At 42.8% G+C, this 18144-nt stretch overlaps 1 protein-coding gene across 1 annotated transcript; it reads left to right on the forward strand.

Annotated features, from left to right (window-relative positions):
* The first annotated feature begins 349 nt into the window (after positions 1-349).
* Positions 350-12410, forward strand: LOC112214931 (ankyrin repeat and SOCS box protein 15). The gene is made up of 12 exons (XM_042298069.1): positions 350-586; positions 660-701; positions 873-1001; positions 1167-1319; positions 2051-2163; positions 2294-2432; positions 2662-2833; positions 3251-3411; positions 3923-4067; positions 9782-10049; positions 10340-10493; positions 10795-12410. Exons 1-12 carry the CDS (start codon positions 445-447, stop codon positions 10968-10970), a joined length of 1794 nt encoding a protein of 597 aa, XP_042154003.1. The 5' UTR covers positions 350-444; the 3' UTR covers positions 10971-12410.
* The last annotated feature ends 5734 nt before the right edge of the window (positions 12411-18144 follow it).

The raw sequence follows: 18144 nt of genomic DNA on the forward strand, positions 1-18144 counted from the left end.
TGGGTACACTACACATACTAGCAATATCAAAAAATAATGCATTAAGCCAGACAGCCTGTCTATACTGTATGGGTCCTATAGTAAATTCAATCATATTATGATAAACTGTGTTTAGTGTGATAGTGAAGCACTGCATGTGACAGCGTGACAGGCATTCTCAGAGCGTGTGGGGCTGATATTACAAACAGGTCTAAAAATATCCCATTACTCCTGCAAACACCAATGTAAAATTTAGTTGGCTGCCAACAAACCTCCGGAGACCGGGACTTTCACTGAAGATTTTACAGATAAGACTGGAGTTACCCATTCATTGGGATATTTGATAGTGACGAAGGTCCTTTAAAACCTCTCAATTTGTCATTGCAATGTCATTCCTGTATGCCTGTAGTTTAGGAATGTGTCTTTTGATCTATGCGGACTGCAGTGACATGAGTATTGAGGTCCATGGTGTTTCTATTTTATTTCTCTGTAGGAATGGAAGACGTCGATAGATGTGAGGAGGAGCTTATTGAGTATGCCATTCGAGAGAGTATTCGAGATGTATCAATAGACAGGTATTCAGAAAATGGAGAGGATTTACATGAATGTATTATTCGCACATCCCGCAAAAAGTTTGTCACCTCTCCCTGACTTAGTTTACCCATATCTCAACAGCATAGTCAGTGGTGACTATCTGAGGATAGTGACTGCCATCGAGCAAGGTAGGACTACCCCTCACCGACCGTGCCTTTCAAACTGCCCTAGTCCAACCCTTGCTCTTAAGCCATTAACCCTAACCCTAGCTTTATGTCCACATCAGGGTTCAAACCTAACCCTAGCCATAACGCTAGCCATAACCCTAATGTAGGGTTCTGTGGGGTGTCTCTCCCTAGGTGATGTGTGTACCCTGCAGGAGCTGTCTGGGTTGCAGGCTTTCACAGAGAGGGACAGCAGAGGGTGGCTTCCCCTACACAGAGCCGCTGTGCAGTCCCAGGGAGAGGTCTTGGATCAGGTCCTGCTGGGTGAGAGGACCACATACCACCAGCAGTACCTCACAACTAGTACCTTAAATATCAGTAGCCACTTACAGTACTGCTTCTATAACACTCTGCTACTGGGATATACTAATGAAGCACCTAAGACATGTGTTTAATTCCCATTACTTTTGTGTGTGTGTGACCCTGCAGCTTCCTGTGATGTGACTGTGGATGATGTGACTGCAGACGGTGACACAGCGTTGATTCTGGCTGCTCAGGAGGGTCTGCTGGAGAACGTCAGGACTCTACTGCAGCATGGAGCGTCTCCACACAAAACCAACAGCCTGCAGCATGGACCTTGTCTTGTCTCCACACAAAACCAACAGCCTCAAACATCGAGTTGTCCAAATCCAGCCCTTCGTACATCAGCTGATATCTCAAAGTGCTGTACAGAAACCCAGCCTAAAACCCCAAACAGCAACAATGCACTGTTATACACACATGACCAAAGGTTTATGGACACACGAACATCTAATTAAAAAATCATGGGCATTAATATGGAGTTGGTCCCCCTTTGCTACTATAAAAGCCTCCACAGGCATTCCACTAGATGTTGGAAAACACACACACACACACACACACACACACACACACACACACACACACACACACACACACACACACACACACACACTGTATTCAAACACTGTTCTGTGTTGTTCAGTGTATATTCAAAGAGTGTGTGAAAATAGACTAAAGGCACACTGAAATGAATTTTTTCAATAATCAATATTGGCTAATCTAAAATAACGAATAAATAAAAAAATCTATGTAATAGTATGTATTGCCATGGGCCATGTTGACATGGGCACTATTCTTTGTATGACTGATGCCAAGACACAACTGACACACACACACACACACACACACACACACACACACACACACACACACACACACACACACACACACACACACACACACACACACACACACACACACACACACACACACACACACACACACACACTGTTCTGTGTTGTCAATCAAGCATGCATGTGCTGTTTTGTTATGTGTTGTCCTGTGTTGATGTGTGTTAGCGGTGAGAGAGGGATCATATGACATGGTGTCCACTCTGATCATTTGTGGGGCCTTCGTGGAACAGGTGTGTCTGAAGAAATGGATGGCCATTCACGAAGCAGCCAAGGTGAGATCAAGTTACGCCTGTAGTCTTGTTTATATTTCTTCTTCAGCCACCTCCCCTATCATCCAGGTGCTGGAATGCCATTAAAAAAACAATATTAACAATATTTAAAAAGTGTGGGTTATCTTGCCAGGTGGGCTGCAGTGCCATCCTGGTGCTTCTGCTGAGACATGGGGCCAAGGTGACAGCTGTAGATGGGCACAATGTCACCCCGCTGGGCATCGCAGCAGAGTACGCCCACGTGGAGGTCCTGGATATACTCATAAAGAACGGTACGAGCCAATCAGAGGCCTTAGATTTTCCTTGATGAATAATGTAAATATTTTACATTCATTGTCATACCGAAAGGCATATTAACATTCTCGAAGAATAACCAAAAATACAATTACAAGGAACTGAAAAATAGTTGAATGTAAATATCCGTTCCATTCATAAATGGTTAGCTTGAACAGAAGTCTACACAGGACTAGAGTAGGGTTAATCGTCCTCCTTTCCCACCAGGTGGCGACGTGAACGCCCAGGCGTATAACGGAGACAGTGTTCTGTACGATGCAGCCGGCTCAGGGAACCTGGACTGCATATACCTCCTCCTGCAAGCTGGAGCCAACCCTAACATAGCCAGTCTGGCCTGCCAGCTGCCCATACACAGAGCTGCCTATGAGGGACACATCCTGTGAGTGGCCAACTCTCACTACGCGGTCCTCTGTAGCTCAGCTGGTAGAGCATGTGGGTTTCGATTCCCAGGATGTAAACTATCCCGTATGTAAATGTATTCACATACGACTGTAAATTGCTTTGTATGAAAGTGTCTGCTAATATGGCGTATATTACTAACAGTCTAGAACAAGGATGTCGAGAACAACTACTGGAAAGCATGCCGGTCTTAGTGGAAATCAATTGATCAAGATATGTATTTGGCTAGAGAGTTATCTGATTATCCAGTTCTTAGAAAGCGTTGTCCCTGAGGAATGGTCCATCCCTGGGTCTAGAAGCAGTTGTTCAATTCATAGTCCAGACCTTATTTCAACAACATAATCAACAGTGCTGTTATAATCAACAATCTGATCTATGATGTTTTGGTTTGTCCCAGTGCTCTGAGGACCTTCATCCCCATCACAACTAAGAGAGCCATCCGTCTGTCTGGCCAGAGCCCAGTCCACTCGGCAGCAGATGGAGGCCATGTTGACTGTCTAGAGCTGCTCATAGAGAAAGGCTTCGATGTCAACGCTCAGCTGGACACACACATCTCAGGTACAATCCATGGACACACACAAACCAGGTTGTACAATTGGGCACACACATGGACACACAATCTCTTTTATAAGGGAGACCTGTCCAAGAGGAAGGTGCTTGTAACTCCAGAGTTGTGAGGTTGATTCCTGTGTGGGCCAATGGGGGCCCCCCTGGAGGTCAAGGCCCCTGGGCACGTTCCCTTCATGCTGTCTAGACTAACTTACCAATCTAAAACATGTTAGCTGACATGGGCTAATTGAATGACTGACAGTGACTGACATAACAAGAGAAAAACTGCCGATGCACAAACACATTTCAAAATGGCACATTGTGTATTCTACTATTCTAATGCTCATCCCCGACTGAGTTCCTAGTGGCAGGGGGCCCTAAGAAACCGCTTATGTCGCTTATGCCTGAGGCCAACCCTGCATACAGGCTTCTGATTTTACATGTTTTAACTGTAAAATGTTGTGGATAAGAATGAAATGAAATGGATAAGTTGAGCGTGTTGTTAATACTGTGTTACCAGAGAACTACGGGGACATGAGGCGGAGTCCGCTGTACTTCGCCGTATCCAACAGTGATCTCACCTGCACAGAGATGCTGCTGGCTGCCGGCGCCAAAACTGACCTGGACCCGCTACGCTGCTTCCTGGTGGCTGTACGCGCTGGGAGGTATGAGACCGTGTCTGTATGGGTAACTCAAGACCGTGTTAAGACCTCAAGACTGTGTTAGAACTAAGCCTACAGCAGCTGTTAACTTTGGGATAACGCAAGTCTTTATGTCTCCCTTAGGAAAAGTTATTCCTTGCTTGAGAGTTATTCCTTACTTAATATGTTTACCAAACAACCTCTGCAATACAGTGGCTTGCGGAAGTATTCACTCCCCTTGGCAAGTGAAGGTTGACTTACAACCTGGAATTAAAATAGATTTTTTGGGGGTTCATATCATTTGATTTACACAACATGCCTACCACTTTGAAGATGCAAAATATTTTTTATTATTAAACAAACAAGAAATAAGACAAAAAAATGAAATCTTGAGAGTGCATAACTATTCAACCCCCCCAAAGTCAATACTTTGTAGAGCCACCTGTTGCAGCAATTACAGCTGTAAGTATCTTGGGGTATGTCTCTATAAGCTTGGCACATCTAGCCACTGGGATCTTTGCCCATTTTTCAAGGCAGAACTGCTTCAGCTCCTTCGAGTTGGATGGGATCTGTGGGGGAACAGCAATCATACCACAGATTCTCAATTGGATTGAGGCCTGGGCTTTGACTAGGCAATTCCAAGACATTTAAATGTTTTCCCCTTAAACCATTCAAGTGTTGCTTTAGCAGTATGCTTAGGGACATTGTCCTGCTGGAAGGTGAACCTCCGTCCCAGTCTCAAATCTCTGGAAGACTGAAACAGGTTTCCCCTCAAGAATTTCCCTGTATTTAGTGCCATCCATCATTCCTTCAAATCTAACCAGTTTCTGAACGATGAAAAACATTCCCACAGCATGATGCTGCCACCACCATGCTTCACTGTGGGGATGGTGTTCTCGGTGAGATGAGAGGTGTATTTTCCTTGATGGCCAAAAAGTAAAATTTTTGTCTGATCGGTCCAGAGTACCTTCTTCCATATGTTTGGGTAGTCTCCCACATATGCCTTTTGGCGAACACCAAATGTGTTTGCTTATTTTTTTCTTTATGCAATGTTTTTTTTCTGGCCACTCTACTGTAAAGCCCAGCTCTGTGGAGTGTACGGCTTAAAATGGTCTTAAGGACAGATACTCCAATCTCTACTGTGGAGCCTCGCAGCTCCTTTAGGGTTATCTTTGGTCTCTTTGTTGCCTCTCTCATTAATGCCCTCCTTGCCTGGTCCTTGATTTTTGTTGGGCGGCCCTCTCTTGGCAGGTTTGTTGTGGGGCCGTATTCTTTCAATTTTTTTATAATAGATGTAATAGTGGATGTTCAAAGTTTAGGAGCTTCATAGCCAAGGGGGTGAATACATATACATGCACCAATTTTCCATTTTTATTTTTTCAGAATTTTTTGAAACAAGTTATTTTTCCCATTTCACTTCACCAATTTAAACTATTTTGTGTATGTCCATTAAATCAAAATAAAAATCTATTTAAATTATAGTCTGTAATGCATCAAAATAGGAAAAACGCCAAGGGGGATGAATACTTTTGCAAGGCACTGCAGCTACAGTATATTTGGAAAGTATCAAATCAAATCAAATCCAATTTTATTTATCACATACACATGGTTAGCAGATGTTAATGCAAGTGTAGCGAAATGCTTGTGCTTCTAGTTCCGACAATGCAGTAATAACCAACAAGTAATCTAGCTAACAATTCCAAAACTACTACCTTATAGACACAAGTGTAAGGGGATAAAGAATATGTACATAAAGATATATGAATGAGTGATGGTACAGAGCAGCATAGGCAAGATACAGTAGATGGTATTGAGTGCAGTATATACATATGAGATGAGTATGTAAACAAAGTGGCATAGTTAAAGTGGCTAGTGATACATGTATTACATAAAGATGCAGTAGATGATATAGAGTACAGTATATACATATACATATGAGATGAATAATGTAGGGTATGTAAACATTATATTAGGTAGCATTGTTTAAAGTGGCTAGTGATATATTTTAAATCATTTCCCATCAATTCCCATTATTAAAGTGGCTGGAGTTGAGTCAGTGTGTTGGCAGCAGCCACTCAATGTTAATGGTGGCTGTTTAACAGTCTGATGGCCTTGAGATAGAAGCTGTTTTTCAGTCTCTCGGTCCCAGCTTTGATGCACCTGTACTGACCTCGCCTTCTGGATGATAGCGGGGTGAACAGGCAGTGGCTCGGGTGGTTGTTGTCCTTGATGATCTTTATGGCCTTCCTGTGACATCGGGTGGTGTAGGTGTCCTGGAGGGCAGGTAGTTTGCCCCCGGTGATGCGTTGTGCAGACCTCACTACCCTCTGGAGAGCCTTACGGTTGTGGGCGGAGCAGTTGCCGTACCAGGCGGTGATACAGCCCGACAGGATGCTCTCGATTGTGCATCTGTAGAAGTTTGTGAGTGCTTTTGGTGACAAGCCAAATTTCTTCAGCCTCCTGAGGTTGAAGAGGCGCTGCTGCGCCTTCTTCACGATGCTGTCTGTGTGGGTGGACCAATTCAATTTGTCTGTGATGTGTACGCCGAGGAACTTAAAACTTACTACCCTCTCCACTACTGTTCCATCAATGTGGATAGGGGGTGTTCCCTCTGCTGTTTCCTGAAGTCCACAATCATCTCCTTAGTTTTGTTGACGTTGAGTGTGAGGTTATTTTCCTGACACCACACTCCGAGGGCCCTCACCTCCTCCCTGTAGGCCGTCTCGTCGTTGTTGGTAATCAAGCCTACCACTGTTGTGTCGTCCGCAAACTTGATGATTGAGTTGGAGGCGAGTACAGAAGAGGGCTCAGAACGCACCCTTGTGGGGCCCCAGTGTTGAGGATCAGCGGGGTGGAAATGTTGTTGCCTACCCTCACCACCTGGGGGCGGCCCGTCAGGAAGTCCAGTACCCAGTTGCACAGGGCGGGGTCGAGACCCAGGGTCTCGAGCTTGATGATGAGCTTGGAAGGCACTATGGTGTTAAATGCCGAGCTGTAGTCGATGAACAGCATTCTCACATAGGTATTCCTCTTGTCCAGATGGGTTAGGGCAGTGTGCAGTGTGGTTGAGATTGCATCGTCTGTGGACCTATTTGGGCGGTAAGCAAATTGGAGTGGTTCTAGGTGTGTCAGGTAGGGTGGAGGTGATATGGTCCTTGACTAGTCTCTCAAAGCACTTCATGATGACGGAAGTGAGTGCTACGGGGCGGTAGTCATTTAGCTCAGTTACCTTAGCTTTCTTGGGAACAGGAACAATGGTGGCCCTCTTGAAGCATGTGGGAACAACAGACTGGGATAGGGATTGATTGAATATGTCCGTAAACACACCAGCCAGCTGGTCTGCGCATGCTCTGAGGGCGAGGCTGGGGATGCCGTCTGGGCCTGCAGCCTTGCGAGGGTTAACACGTTTAAATGTTTTCCTCACGTCGGCTGCAGTGAAGGAGAGTCCGCATGTTTTAGTTGCGGGCCGTGTCAGTGGCACTGTCCTCAAAGCGGGCAAAAAAGTTATTTAGTCTGCCTGGGAGCAGGACATCCTGGTCCATGATGGGGCTGGTTTTCTTTTTGTAATCCGTGATTGACTGTAGACCCTGCCACATACCTCTTGTGTCTGAGCCGTTGAATTGAGATTCTACTTTGTCTCTATACTGACGCTTAGCTTGTTTGATTGCCTTGCGGAGGGAATAGTTACACTGTTTGTATTCGTTCAAGCGAATGCTGCCATCAATCCACGGTTTCTGGTTTGGGAATGTTTTAATCGTTGCTATGGGAACGACATCTTCAACGCACGTTCTAATGAACTCGCTCACCGAATCAACGTATTCGTCAATGTTGTTGTCTGACGCAATACGAAACATATCCCAGTCCACGTGATGGAAGCAGTCTTGGAGTGTGGAATCAGATTGGTCGGACCAGCGTTGAACAGACCTCAGCGCGGGAGCTTCTTGTTTTAGTTTCTGTCTGTAGGCAGGGATCAACAAAATGGAGTCGTGGTCAGCTTTTCCGAAAGGAAAAGTATTCAGACCCCTTGACCTTTTCCACATTTTGTATGTTACAACCTTATTCTAAAATTGATTAAATTGTTTTCCCCCCTCAATCTACACACTATACCAGATAATGACAAATAAAAAACTTGGTTTTAGATTTTTTTCTGCAAATGTATTAAAAATAAAAAACTGAAATATGACATTTACATAAATATTCAGACCCTTTACTCAGTAGTTTGTTGAAGCACCTTTGGCAGCAAATTACAGCCTCGGGTCTTCTTGGGTATGATGCTACAAACTTGGCACACCTGTATTTGGGGATTTTCTCCCATTCTTCTCTGCAGATCCTCTCAAGCTCTGTCAGGTTGAATGGGGAGCGTCGCTGCACAACTATTTTCAGGTCTCTCCAGAGATGTTAGATTGGGTTCAAGTCCGGGCTCTGGCTGGACCACTCAAGGACATTCAGAGACTTGTCCTTAAGCCAGTCCTGTATTGTCTTGGCTGTGTGCTTAGGGCCGTTGTCCTGTTGGAAGGCGAACCTTCTCCACAGTCTGAGGTCCTGAGCGTTCTGGAGCAGGTTTTCATCAAGAATCTCTCTGTACTTTGCTCCGTTCATCTTTCCCTCGATCTTGACCAGTCTCCTAGTCCCTGCCGCTGAAAAACCTCCCCACAGCATGAAGCTAACAGTACCATGCTTCACCGTAGGGATGGTACCAGATTTCACCCAGATGTGACGCTTGGCATTCAGGCAAAAGAGTTCAATCTTGGATTCATCAGACCAGAGAATCTTGTTTCTCATGGTCTGAGAGTCCTTTAGGTGCCTTTTGGCAAATTCCAAGCAGGCTGGCATGAGACTTTTACTAAGGAGTGGCTTCTATCTGGCCATAAAGGCCTGATTGGTGTAGTGTTGCAGAGATGGTTGTCTTTCTGGAAGGTTCTCCCATCTCCACAGAGGAACTCTGGAGCTCCGTCAGAGTGACCATTGGGTTCATGGTCACCTCCCTGACCACAGCCCTTCTCCCCCGATTGCTCAGTTTGGGTGGGTGGCCAGCTCTAGGAAGATTTTTGGTGGATCCAAATTTCTTCCATTTAATAATGATGGAGGCCGCTGTGTTCTTGGGGACCTGTGCGTCGACATAATCCTGTCTCGGAACTCTAAGGACAATTCTTTTGACCTACTCAACTGTGGGACCTTATATAGAAAGGTGTTTGCCTTTCCAGATCATGTCCAATCAATTGCATTTACCACAGGTGGACTACAATCAAGTTCTAGATGATGATCAATGGAAACAGGATGCACCTGAGCTCAATTTTGAGACTCATAGCAAATGGTCTGAATACTTATGTAAATAAGGTATTTCTGTTTTTTGATTTTTATATAAATTTGCAAACATTTAAAAAATCTGTTTTTGCTTTGTCTTTATGGGGTATTGTATGTAGATTGATGAGGATTTTTTTTTTAAACAATTTTAATCCATAACAAAATGTGGGAAAAGTCAAGGAGTGTGAATACTTTCCGAATGCACTGTTTAAATGTAACTGAATGGAACACAGCAATGACGTCACCAACTTCTATCTATTGGAACAGTTTGTTGGCTCCCATGCTAAGTCCCATGAGAGAAAAAAAATCCGCTTCCGCTTGTAATTATGATGTTGTCTTAACCTTTTATCTTCAACCTAGCTCCCATGTATTGCCTACTTCCTGGTCTATCTTCTATGACATCACCTTTCTAACCCTATCCCATCCGACCCCAGGTATGAGCTGGTGCGTCTGCTATTGTCCAGGGGTGCCGAGGTCAACTGCTACTTCAGAATGATCAGTGACACACTGTTTCCCACCGCGTTGCAGTACTGTCTCAGAGATCACATGATTCTGCGCCTGCTGCTCAACAACGGCTACGACGTAGACAAGTGCTTCATGTGTAACCATGGCAACGGGCAGGATATGGACTGCGACTCCTGGGTCGACTACCGAAATAACCATAGAAGAACTTTATTTTATAACCAGGACTGCAGAGCTCCGGTAAGTCCTGTAGGTCTATTCCTGGTCTATTCCAGTACAACAGGAGTAGACCCCCAAACTTTGATTTAGAATACAGGAAGTAGACAAGTCCTGGTTCTGGAGAGAGGCAGGTTCTGTTTTTTTGTTCTGGGCTGGAACAAAAGCCTGCACACAATGTGGTCCTCTATGACCTGGGTTGGCCGCCACTGATGTAGAATGTGTTGGTCTAACTTAGAATATAAGAGCAAGTCCAGTTCCACTGCATGTCCTTCTGATGTCAGTCTCGCTGTCCTGTTCGCTCTCTGCTCCAGTTCTGTGAAATCATCTCCCTGTCGTCGGTGGTCAACCTGGCGGGGAGTGTGGTACGGATGCTTCTGGACTACATCAGACACCCACGTATCTGCCCCAACCTCCTACGGGTCCTGGAAAAACAGAAAGAGTGGCCAGACATCTGTGACATTCTGGGTAAGGCAGCATCATTGCTAATAAGCGTAATCCACGTCCTCTTTTAGTCATAAATACAATAATTGTGGACAAAAAACTGTGGGAAAACTGTGGGAATGCAAATACTGAAATATCTTACAGATCAACTCGCCATCATGAACAGAATAAAGACTTTTTTTTTTGTGTGTGTGTGTGTGTGTGTGTGTGTGTGTGTGTGTGTGTGTGTGTGTGTGTGTGTGTGTGTGTGTGTGTGTGTGTGTGTGTGTGTGTGTGTGTGTGTGTGTGTGTGTGTGTGTACCCGTCCATGTGTGTGTATCCCCAGACAACCCGCGGTCCCTGCAGCACCAGTGTCGTTTGGTCATTAGGAGACAGATGACCCCTAGAAGACTGAATGACCCTCAGGTCATGGTTGCCGTACCGTTCCCCCCGTCACTCAAACACTACCTCACCTACAGGGAGAACGACGAGTATGGTGGGTTGGCAGCCACACACTCATAAGAGGACTATATCAATGAAAACATATTTAGAAGAAAAAAAATATCCTGTTCTGTACATAACTGATCTATCACATAATGCTTTAGCTCATATAATTATGCTTATATGAAGTATGGCAAGTGTACTTATTGTGTAATGTTTGTAATAACTACATTTATTGTCACACTGATATATGCTCTCTGAATAGTCTGAATAGTCCTTACCATAGTACATCTACTTCTACTAGACTGCACACATTAGACAGCACAGCTGTGCATCATGGTACAGTGCATGTAGTGTGATCTACTCCTCAAGATCTCCCCATGGGAAAAGCAGGTCAGGACTAAAAATAACTCTCAGAGCTCATTCAGTTTATACATAGAGCTAAACACTCACTGGACACTGGTCTGAATGACTCTGCTGCAATGGACTGTTGACTTTTACAATGACCCTGACACCTACCTGACTCATTAGACCAGGGCTTAAATCTAGAGAGATCTAGACATCCATATTATACCCTCGAGGTTCTGGGAGTTAGTTGTGGAGCTCTGGATCTGAGACTGTGTTGTCACTAGCCCTGTTTATACCTGGTGCTAACATGGATTCTTTGTCCTGATCTTGTCCACATTCTGATTGTGCCCACATTTTTAGACCTGTGTAGACGATTAAAAGATGCATTGTGATCAGATTTCCCTGACAACCTCCGGAGGTAGTCAGGCGTGCAAGTGTAGACAGATCTGGACAGTGAAACAATTTAAATCATCATTATCCAGCACTCTAAAATCCTTGACAAGTGACTCAGTATGAGTCTTAAAATAAGTAAATACATATTATTTTGAAAGAATGTCTGAAAATGTGAATATTGACAAGATCAGGACAGGATGCATGTTTGCACCAGGTATAAACAAGGCTATGGAGGCCTGTTGGGTGTACTACAAAGCAGAATCAATGAGTTAGCCAGCTAACTTTGATAAACAACCAGAAATAACTATACATTTTCAGGTTTATTATGAAAGCTTAACTTAGATACTGTATGTGTTTTTGGAAGTTGAATCAATTAGACCATTCCAAGCGTATCTTTCTGAAACAAATAAGAAGTTATTTCAGAATATTTAGGAGTTAGCTGGCTAACTCAATTATCCTGCTGTGTAGTGCAACCCTCAGCTCAACTCTCCCTGGCACACAGAGAGGGTATGAGCCAGATCTCGTAACATTCCCCAAATACATGTTAGGATTTTGGCCGTTTTCCCAAAGCAAAGTCAAGTAACCCTAAAATACCATTTGGTGGTAATGTTACAATCAGCATCCACACATGACTATAGTCCTATGCAGTGCCTGGTATCCTCGACTCCAACCAAGCCTTAGGCCTTTACAGTTGCTGTATTCAGAAATCATATAGTTTATTTATTTAACTAGGCAAGTCAGTTAAGAAAAAAAATCTTATTTTAAATGATGGCCTAGGAACAGTGGGTTAAACTGCCTTGTTCAGGTGCAGATTGACATATTTTTCACCTTGTCAGCTCAGGGATTTGATCTTGCAACCTTGCGGTAACTAGTCCAACGCTCTAACCACTAGGCTATCTGTCGCCCCAGTGAAATGTTTCAAGTGAAGAACACCCCAGGTAACTCACTGAACCAAACGTGGGTTCTGTTGTTGTGAAGGCACAGCTAGCGGAGGGTAGACAAGAGTAGCATGGTCCAATGTAGAATTACGTTGAGAGAGTTCTAGCGTTGCCAGACTATTGTTGTTATCTGAACAGCAGCATTCCTGCCCTGTCAACACCAGCCTGCCGCTCAGAGACACAGTGGAGTGGAAACTGTGTTCCTACCCACTAGTCATACCATAGACCAGGGATCTCCAACCCTGTTTCTGGAGAGCTGACCTCTTGTAGGCTTTTGCTCTAATCCCAGTTTTATCTAACCTGATTCAGCTTATCAACCAGCTAATTATTAGAATCATGTGAGCTAGATTTGTTATTTGGTATTTTGTTAGGATCCCCATTAGCAGCGACTCCTCCTGGGGTCCACACAAAACATGAAAACTTGACATAATACAGAACATTAATAAACAGCTCAAGGACAGGACTACATACATTTAAAAAAAAGGCACACATACTGAAGCCTAGACATCAATACATACACACAAATATCTATGTCAAATAAGGGAGAGGCGTTGTGCCGTGAGGTGTTGCTTTATCTGTTTTTTGAAACTAAGTTTGCTGTTCATTTGAGCAATATGAGATAGAAAGGAGTTCCGTGCAATAACGGTTCTATATAATATTGTACGCTTTCTTGAATTTGTTATGGATTTGGGGACTGTGAAAAGACCCCTGTGTGTAAGTTGACTACACAAACAATTTTGAATTTTCAACACTGTAATGTTTCTTATAAAAAATTAAGTGATGCAGTCAGTCTCTCCTCATCTCTTAGCCAAGAGAGACTGGCATACATACTATTTATATTAGCCCTCTGATTACAATGAAGAGCAAGATGTGCCGCTCTGTTCTGGGCCAACTACAGCTTAATTAGGTCTTTTGAAGCATTTGACCACATGACTGGACAATAATCAAGATAAGACAAAACTAGAGTCTGCAGGACTTGCTTTGTGGAGTGTGGTGTCAAAAATGCAGAGCATCTCTTTATTACGGCTAGACCTCTCCCCATCTTTACAACCATTGAATCTATATGTTTTGACCATGACAGTTTACAATCTAAGGTAATGCCAAGTAATTTAGTCTCCTCAACTTTTTCAACAGCCACAGAATTCATTACCAGATCCAGCTGAGGTCTAGAGCTTAGGGAAGGATTTGTACCAAATACAATGCTCTTAGTTTTAAAGATGTCCAGGATCAGTTTATTACTGGCCACCCATTCCAAAACTGACTGCAACTCCTTGTTAAGGGTTTAAGTGACTTTATTAGCTGTGGTTGCTGACACGTACAGTGGGGCAAAAAAGTATTTAGTCAGCCACCAATTGTGCAAGTTCTCCCACTTAAAAAGATGAGAGAGGCCTGTAATTTTCATCATAGGTACACTTCAACTATGACAGACAAAATGAGAAAAGAAAATCCAGAAAATCACATTGTAGGATTTTTAATTTATTTATTTGCAAATGATGGTGGAAAATAAGTATTTGGTCTCAATACTTTGTTATATACCCTTTGTTGGCAATGACAGAGGTCAAACGTTTTCTGTAAGTCTTCATAAGGTTTTCACACACTGTTGCTGGTATTTTGGCCCATTCCTCCATGCAGATCTCCTCTAGAGCAGTGATGTTTTGGGGCTGTTGCTGGGCAACACAGACTTTCAACTCCCTCCAAAGATTTTCTATGGGGTTGAGATCTGGAGACTGGCTAGGCCACTCCAGGACCTTGAAATGCTTCTTACGAAGCCACTCCTTCGTTGCCCGGGCGGTATGTTTGGGATCATTGTCATGCTGAAAGACCCTGCCACGTTTCATCAGCAATGCCCTTGCTGATGGAAGGAGGTTTTCACTCAAGATCTCACGATACATGGCCCCATTCATTCTTTCCTTTACACGGATCAGTCGTCCTTGTCCCTTTGCAGAAAAACAGCCCCAAAGCATGATGTTTCCACCCCCATGCTTCACAGTAGGTATGGTGTTCTTTGGATGCAACTCAGCATTCTTTGTCCTCCAAACACGACGAGTTGAGTTTTTACCAAAAAGTTATATTTTGGTTTCATCTGAACATATGACATTCTCCCAATCTTCTTCTGCATAATGCAAATGCTCTCGAGCAAACTTCAGATGGGCCTGGACATGTACTGGCTTAAGCAGGGGGACACGTCTGGCACTGCAGGATTTGAGTCCCTGGAGGCGTAGTGTGTTACTGATGGTAGGCTTTGTTACTTTGGTCCCAGCTCTCTGCAGGTCATTCACTAGGTCCCCCCGTGTGGTTCTGGGATTTTTGCTCACCGTTCTTGTGATCATTTCGACCCCACGGGGTGAGATCTTGCGTGGAGCCCCAGATTGAGGGAGATTATCAGTGGTCTTGTATGTCTTCCATTTCCTAATAATTGCTCCCACAGTTGATTTCTTCAAACCAAGCTGCTTACCTATTGCAGATTCAGTCTTCGCAGCATGGTGCAGGTCTACAATTTTGTTTCTGGTGTCCTTTGACAGCTTTTTGGTCTTGGCCATACTGGAGTTTGGAGTGTGACTGTTTGAGGTTGTGGACAGGTGTCTTTTATACTGATAACAAGTTCAAACAGGTGCCATTAATACAGGTAACGAGTGGAGGACAGAGGAGCCTCTTAAAGAAGAAGTTACAGGTCTGTGAGAGACAGAAATCTTGATTGTTTGTAGGTGACCAAATACTTATTTTCCACCATAATTTGCAAATAAATTCATTAAATATCCTACAATGTGATTTTCTGGATTTTCTTTTCTAAATTTTGTCCGTCATAGTTGAAGTGTACTTTTGATTAAAATTACAGGCCTCTCTCATCTTTTTAAGTGGGAGAACTTGCACAATTGGTGGCTGACTAAATACTTTTTTGCCCCACTGTATATGGCTGAATCATCAGCATATATAGACACACAGGCTTTGTTTAATGTCAGTGGCAGGTCATGGGTAAAAATAGAAAACAGTAGAGGGCCTAAAGAGCTGCCCTGCAGTACACCACACCCTACATATTTGACATTAGAGAGATTTCCATTAAAGAAAACCCTCTGAGTTCTATTCGATAGATTGCTCGGAATAAAACATATGTCAGGGGTTGAAAAGCCATAAAACATCAGTTTTGTCAACAACAGTTCATGGTAAATAATATCAAAGGCTGCACTGAAATCTAACAGCTCCCACAATCTTCTTCTTAATATCTTTCAATCATTCATCAGTCATTTGTGTTAGTGCAGTACATGTTGAGTGCTCTTCTCTATATGCTGAAAGTCTGTTGTCAAATTTGTTTACTAAGAAATAGCCTTGTATTTGGTCAAACACCATTTTTTCACACTGTTTGCTAAGAGCTGGCATCAAGCTGATAGGTCTGCTGTTAGAACCAGTAAAGGCTGCTTTACCACTCTTGGGTAGCAGAATGAACTTGGCTTCCCTCCAGTCCTGAGGACAAACACCTTCCTCTAGACTCAGATTAAAGATATGACAGATAGGAGTGGCGATAGAGTCAGCTACCATCCTCAGGAGCTTTCCATCTATGTTGTCAATGCCAGGAGGTTTGTCATTATTGATCGAAAACAAAACATTTTCCACCTCTCCCACACTGACTTTACAAAATTCTAATTGACAATTTTCTTTCGTTTTTTTGATGCATGAATATGATGTTTCACTGTTCGTTGTTGGCATTTCCTGCCAAAGTTTTCTCACTTTGCCAATAAAGTACTCATTAAAATAATTGGCAACATCAAATGGTTTTGTGATGAATAAGCCATCTAGATTAGGGTTGAAGTGAACAGGAACAGGGTTGGAGAACCCTGCCATAGACATTCTCTCTGGTCACACTAAAGAGAATACTACGAGTACTATGAGTACTACAAGTCTTTGGTCATCTACCTAAACAGCCTGGCCTCAGAACCATATGAAACATACTTACACATTTTTTAGCACCTCCAAGACGTATGATACTTACTAAGGGTCTCGCTACTTGAGACAGAAACAAAAGTAGGGAATTTGTTCAAGGGGGATGGGTGAGAGTAATCTGCAACCATCTAGCATTCCAAAGGTTGAGCGTTCGAGCTAATGGGGAGACAACTGTAGGATTTTAGCTAATTCTTATCCTAAACTTAACCCAATTCATCTAACCTTCTACTTACATTTGCCTAACCTTTGTCATTAATTCACTTAACCACCAATTTAAATCCTCCCCATAATTCTCCTCTGTTGACAAGATGCAACAAGCAACCTGGTCTCAGAGAAAGAAGTATAATACTTTAATGATTATCATCCAATTCATATATTATTGTACGACTGGGTAAGACATATCCCACTTCCCAAACTGGTTTACTCAATATTGTTTCAATGTAATAGTAGACGTATTGTGACGTGGAATGTCTTGGACAATACATTGGATTTGAAAAGAGTAATCAACGTCAATTGTTGTTTTGAGAGTTGAAATTTCAACCACAGGATTATGCCATCATGGTAGCCAAATTTCAACATAGCCTTTTATAAAATATGTTGAATTTGATTTGTACCTTTATAACAACGTCAGATCTTCAATGTAATATCCACTATCAGAAAGAAAAAAAACAAGCTGGGTAGCACCTCCTACTGGAGAATTGATCTATCTACAGCCACCTTTTGGTCTCCCATCCAGGGTTTTAACCAAGCCAATCCCTGCTTAGCTAATTGTCACTGACTATTACCAATGCGCTATCGTGAGAGTGATTGTTGAAAGAGCTCCACATAAAAACGAAATACTGTAGATTCACTGCAGCTATCGAAGTCATTCCAAAGGGTAGGTTTAACAGAGCAAATGAAATGTAACCATACTTTATCACTCATAGATCATTAGTGATGCTTTTCATTGACATTTGTTCGGTCAAAACAGTAGGATAACTAGACAGTCCATTCTGTTTTTTCCCCCTCCTTTTCTTTCAAGAGCTTTGTCACAATGTCAGTCAATGTTTCATAGGGGTTATGGATTATGCAGTGTTACTTAAAAATAACATTCTAATAGAAAACGGTAGCTAGTAGCTATTTAGGCCTATATAGCATTTGCAGTCATCAACAGCTATTGTTTCAATTCAACCCAGACTTCAACAAAAAATAGACAATTCAATAGGCCTAGCATTTCAAACTCTGGTTGATTTGAAATGTAGTGATATTGAATTGTGTTAGGTTGTCAACGCAACCAAATATCAACATTCGAAGGAGATGTATTTTTTGATTGGATAGTTTCATCTGTGCCACTAAATTAGTCAGGCTTTAATTCCAGTTTGTCTACAAATGAATAATTGATATGTTGGACTCACGTCTCCATCTCAACCAAAAATCTAAGTAAAAACAAGAGCACTAAATCCATATTTAAAGTGCATTTAAAGCATGATATGATTTGATTTAGTCCTATTCTTTAAATGTGATTTTTGGTTGAGATGGAGACGTGAAGCCAAAATGTATCTTATTAATTTGTAGACAAACTGGAATTAAAGCCAGAGTCAAATCAGGTGTTATTAGTCACATGCGCCGAATACAACAGGTGCAATGACCTTGTATGATGA

The sequence above is a fragment of the Oncorhynchus tshawytscha genome, linkage group LG15 (assembly GCF_018296145.1).
Source record: "Oncorhynchus tshawytscha isolate Ot180627B linkage group LG15, Otsh_v2.0, whole genome shotgun sequence".
Classification (NCBI taxonomy): Eukaryota; Metazoa; Chordata; class Actinopteri; order Salmoniformes; family Salmonidae; genus Oncorhynchus; species Oncorhynchus tshawytscha.

Bases quoted from the DNA above. Each gene is read 5' to 3' on its own strand.
- LOC112214931 (XM_042298069.1), top strand. From the start codon at position 445: ATGGTGTTTCTATTTTATTTCTCTGTAGGAATGGAAGACGTCGATAGA. The intron at 587-659 runs GTATTATTCGCA...TCAACAGCATAG, and splicing joins TGGAGAGGATTTACATGAAT to TCAGTGGTGACTATCTGAGG. The intron at 10,050-10,339 runs GTAAGTCCTGTA...TCTCTGCTCCAG, and splicing joins ACCAGGACTGCAGAGCTCCG to TTCTGTGAAATCATCTCCCT.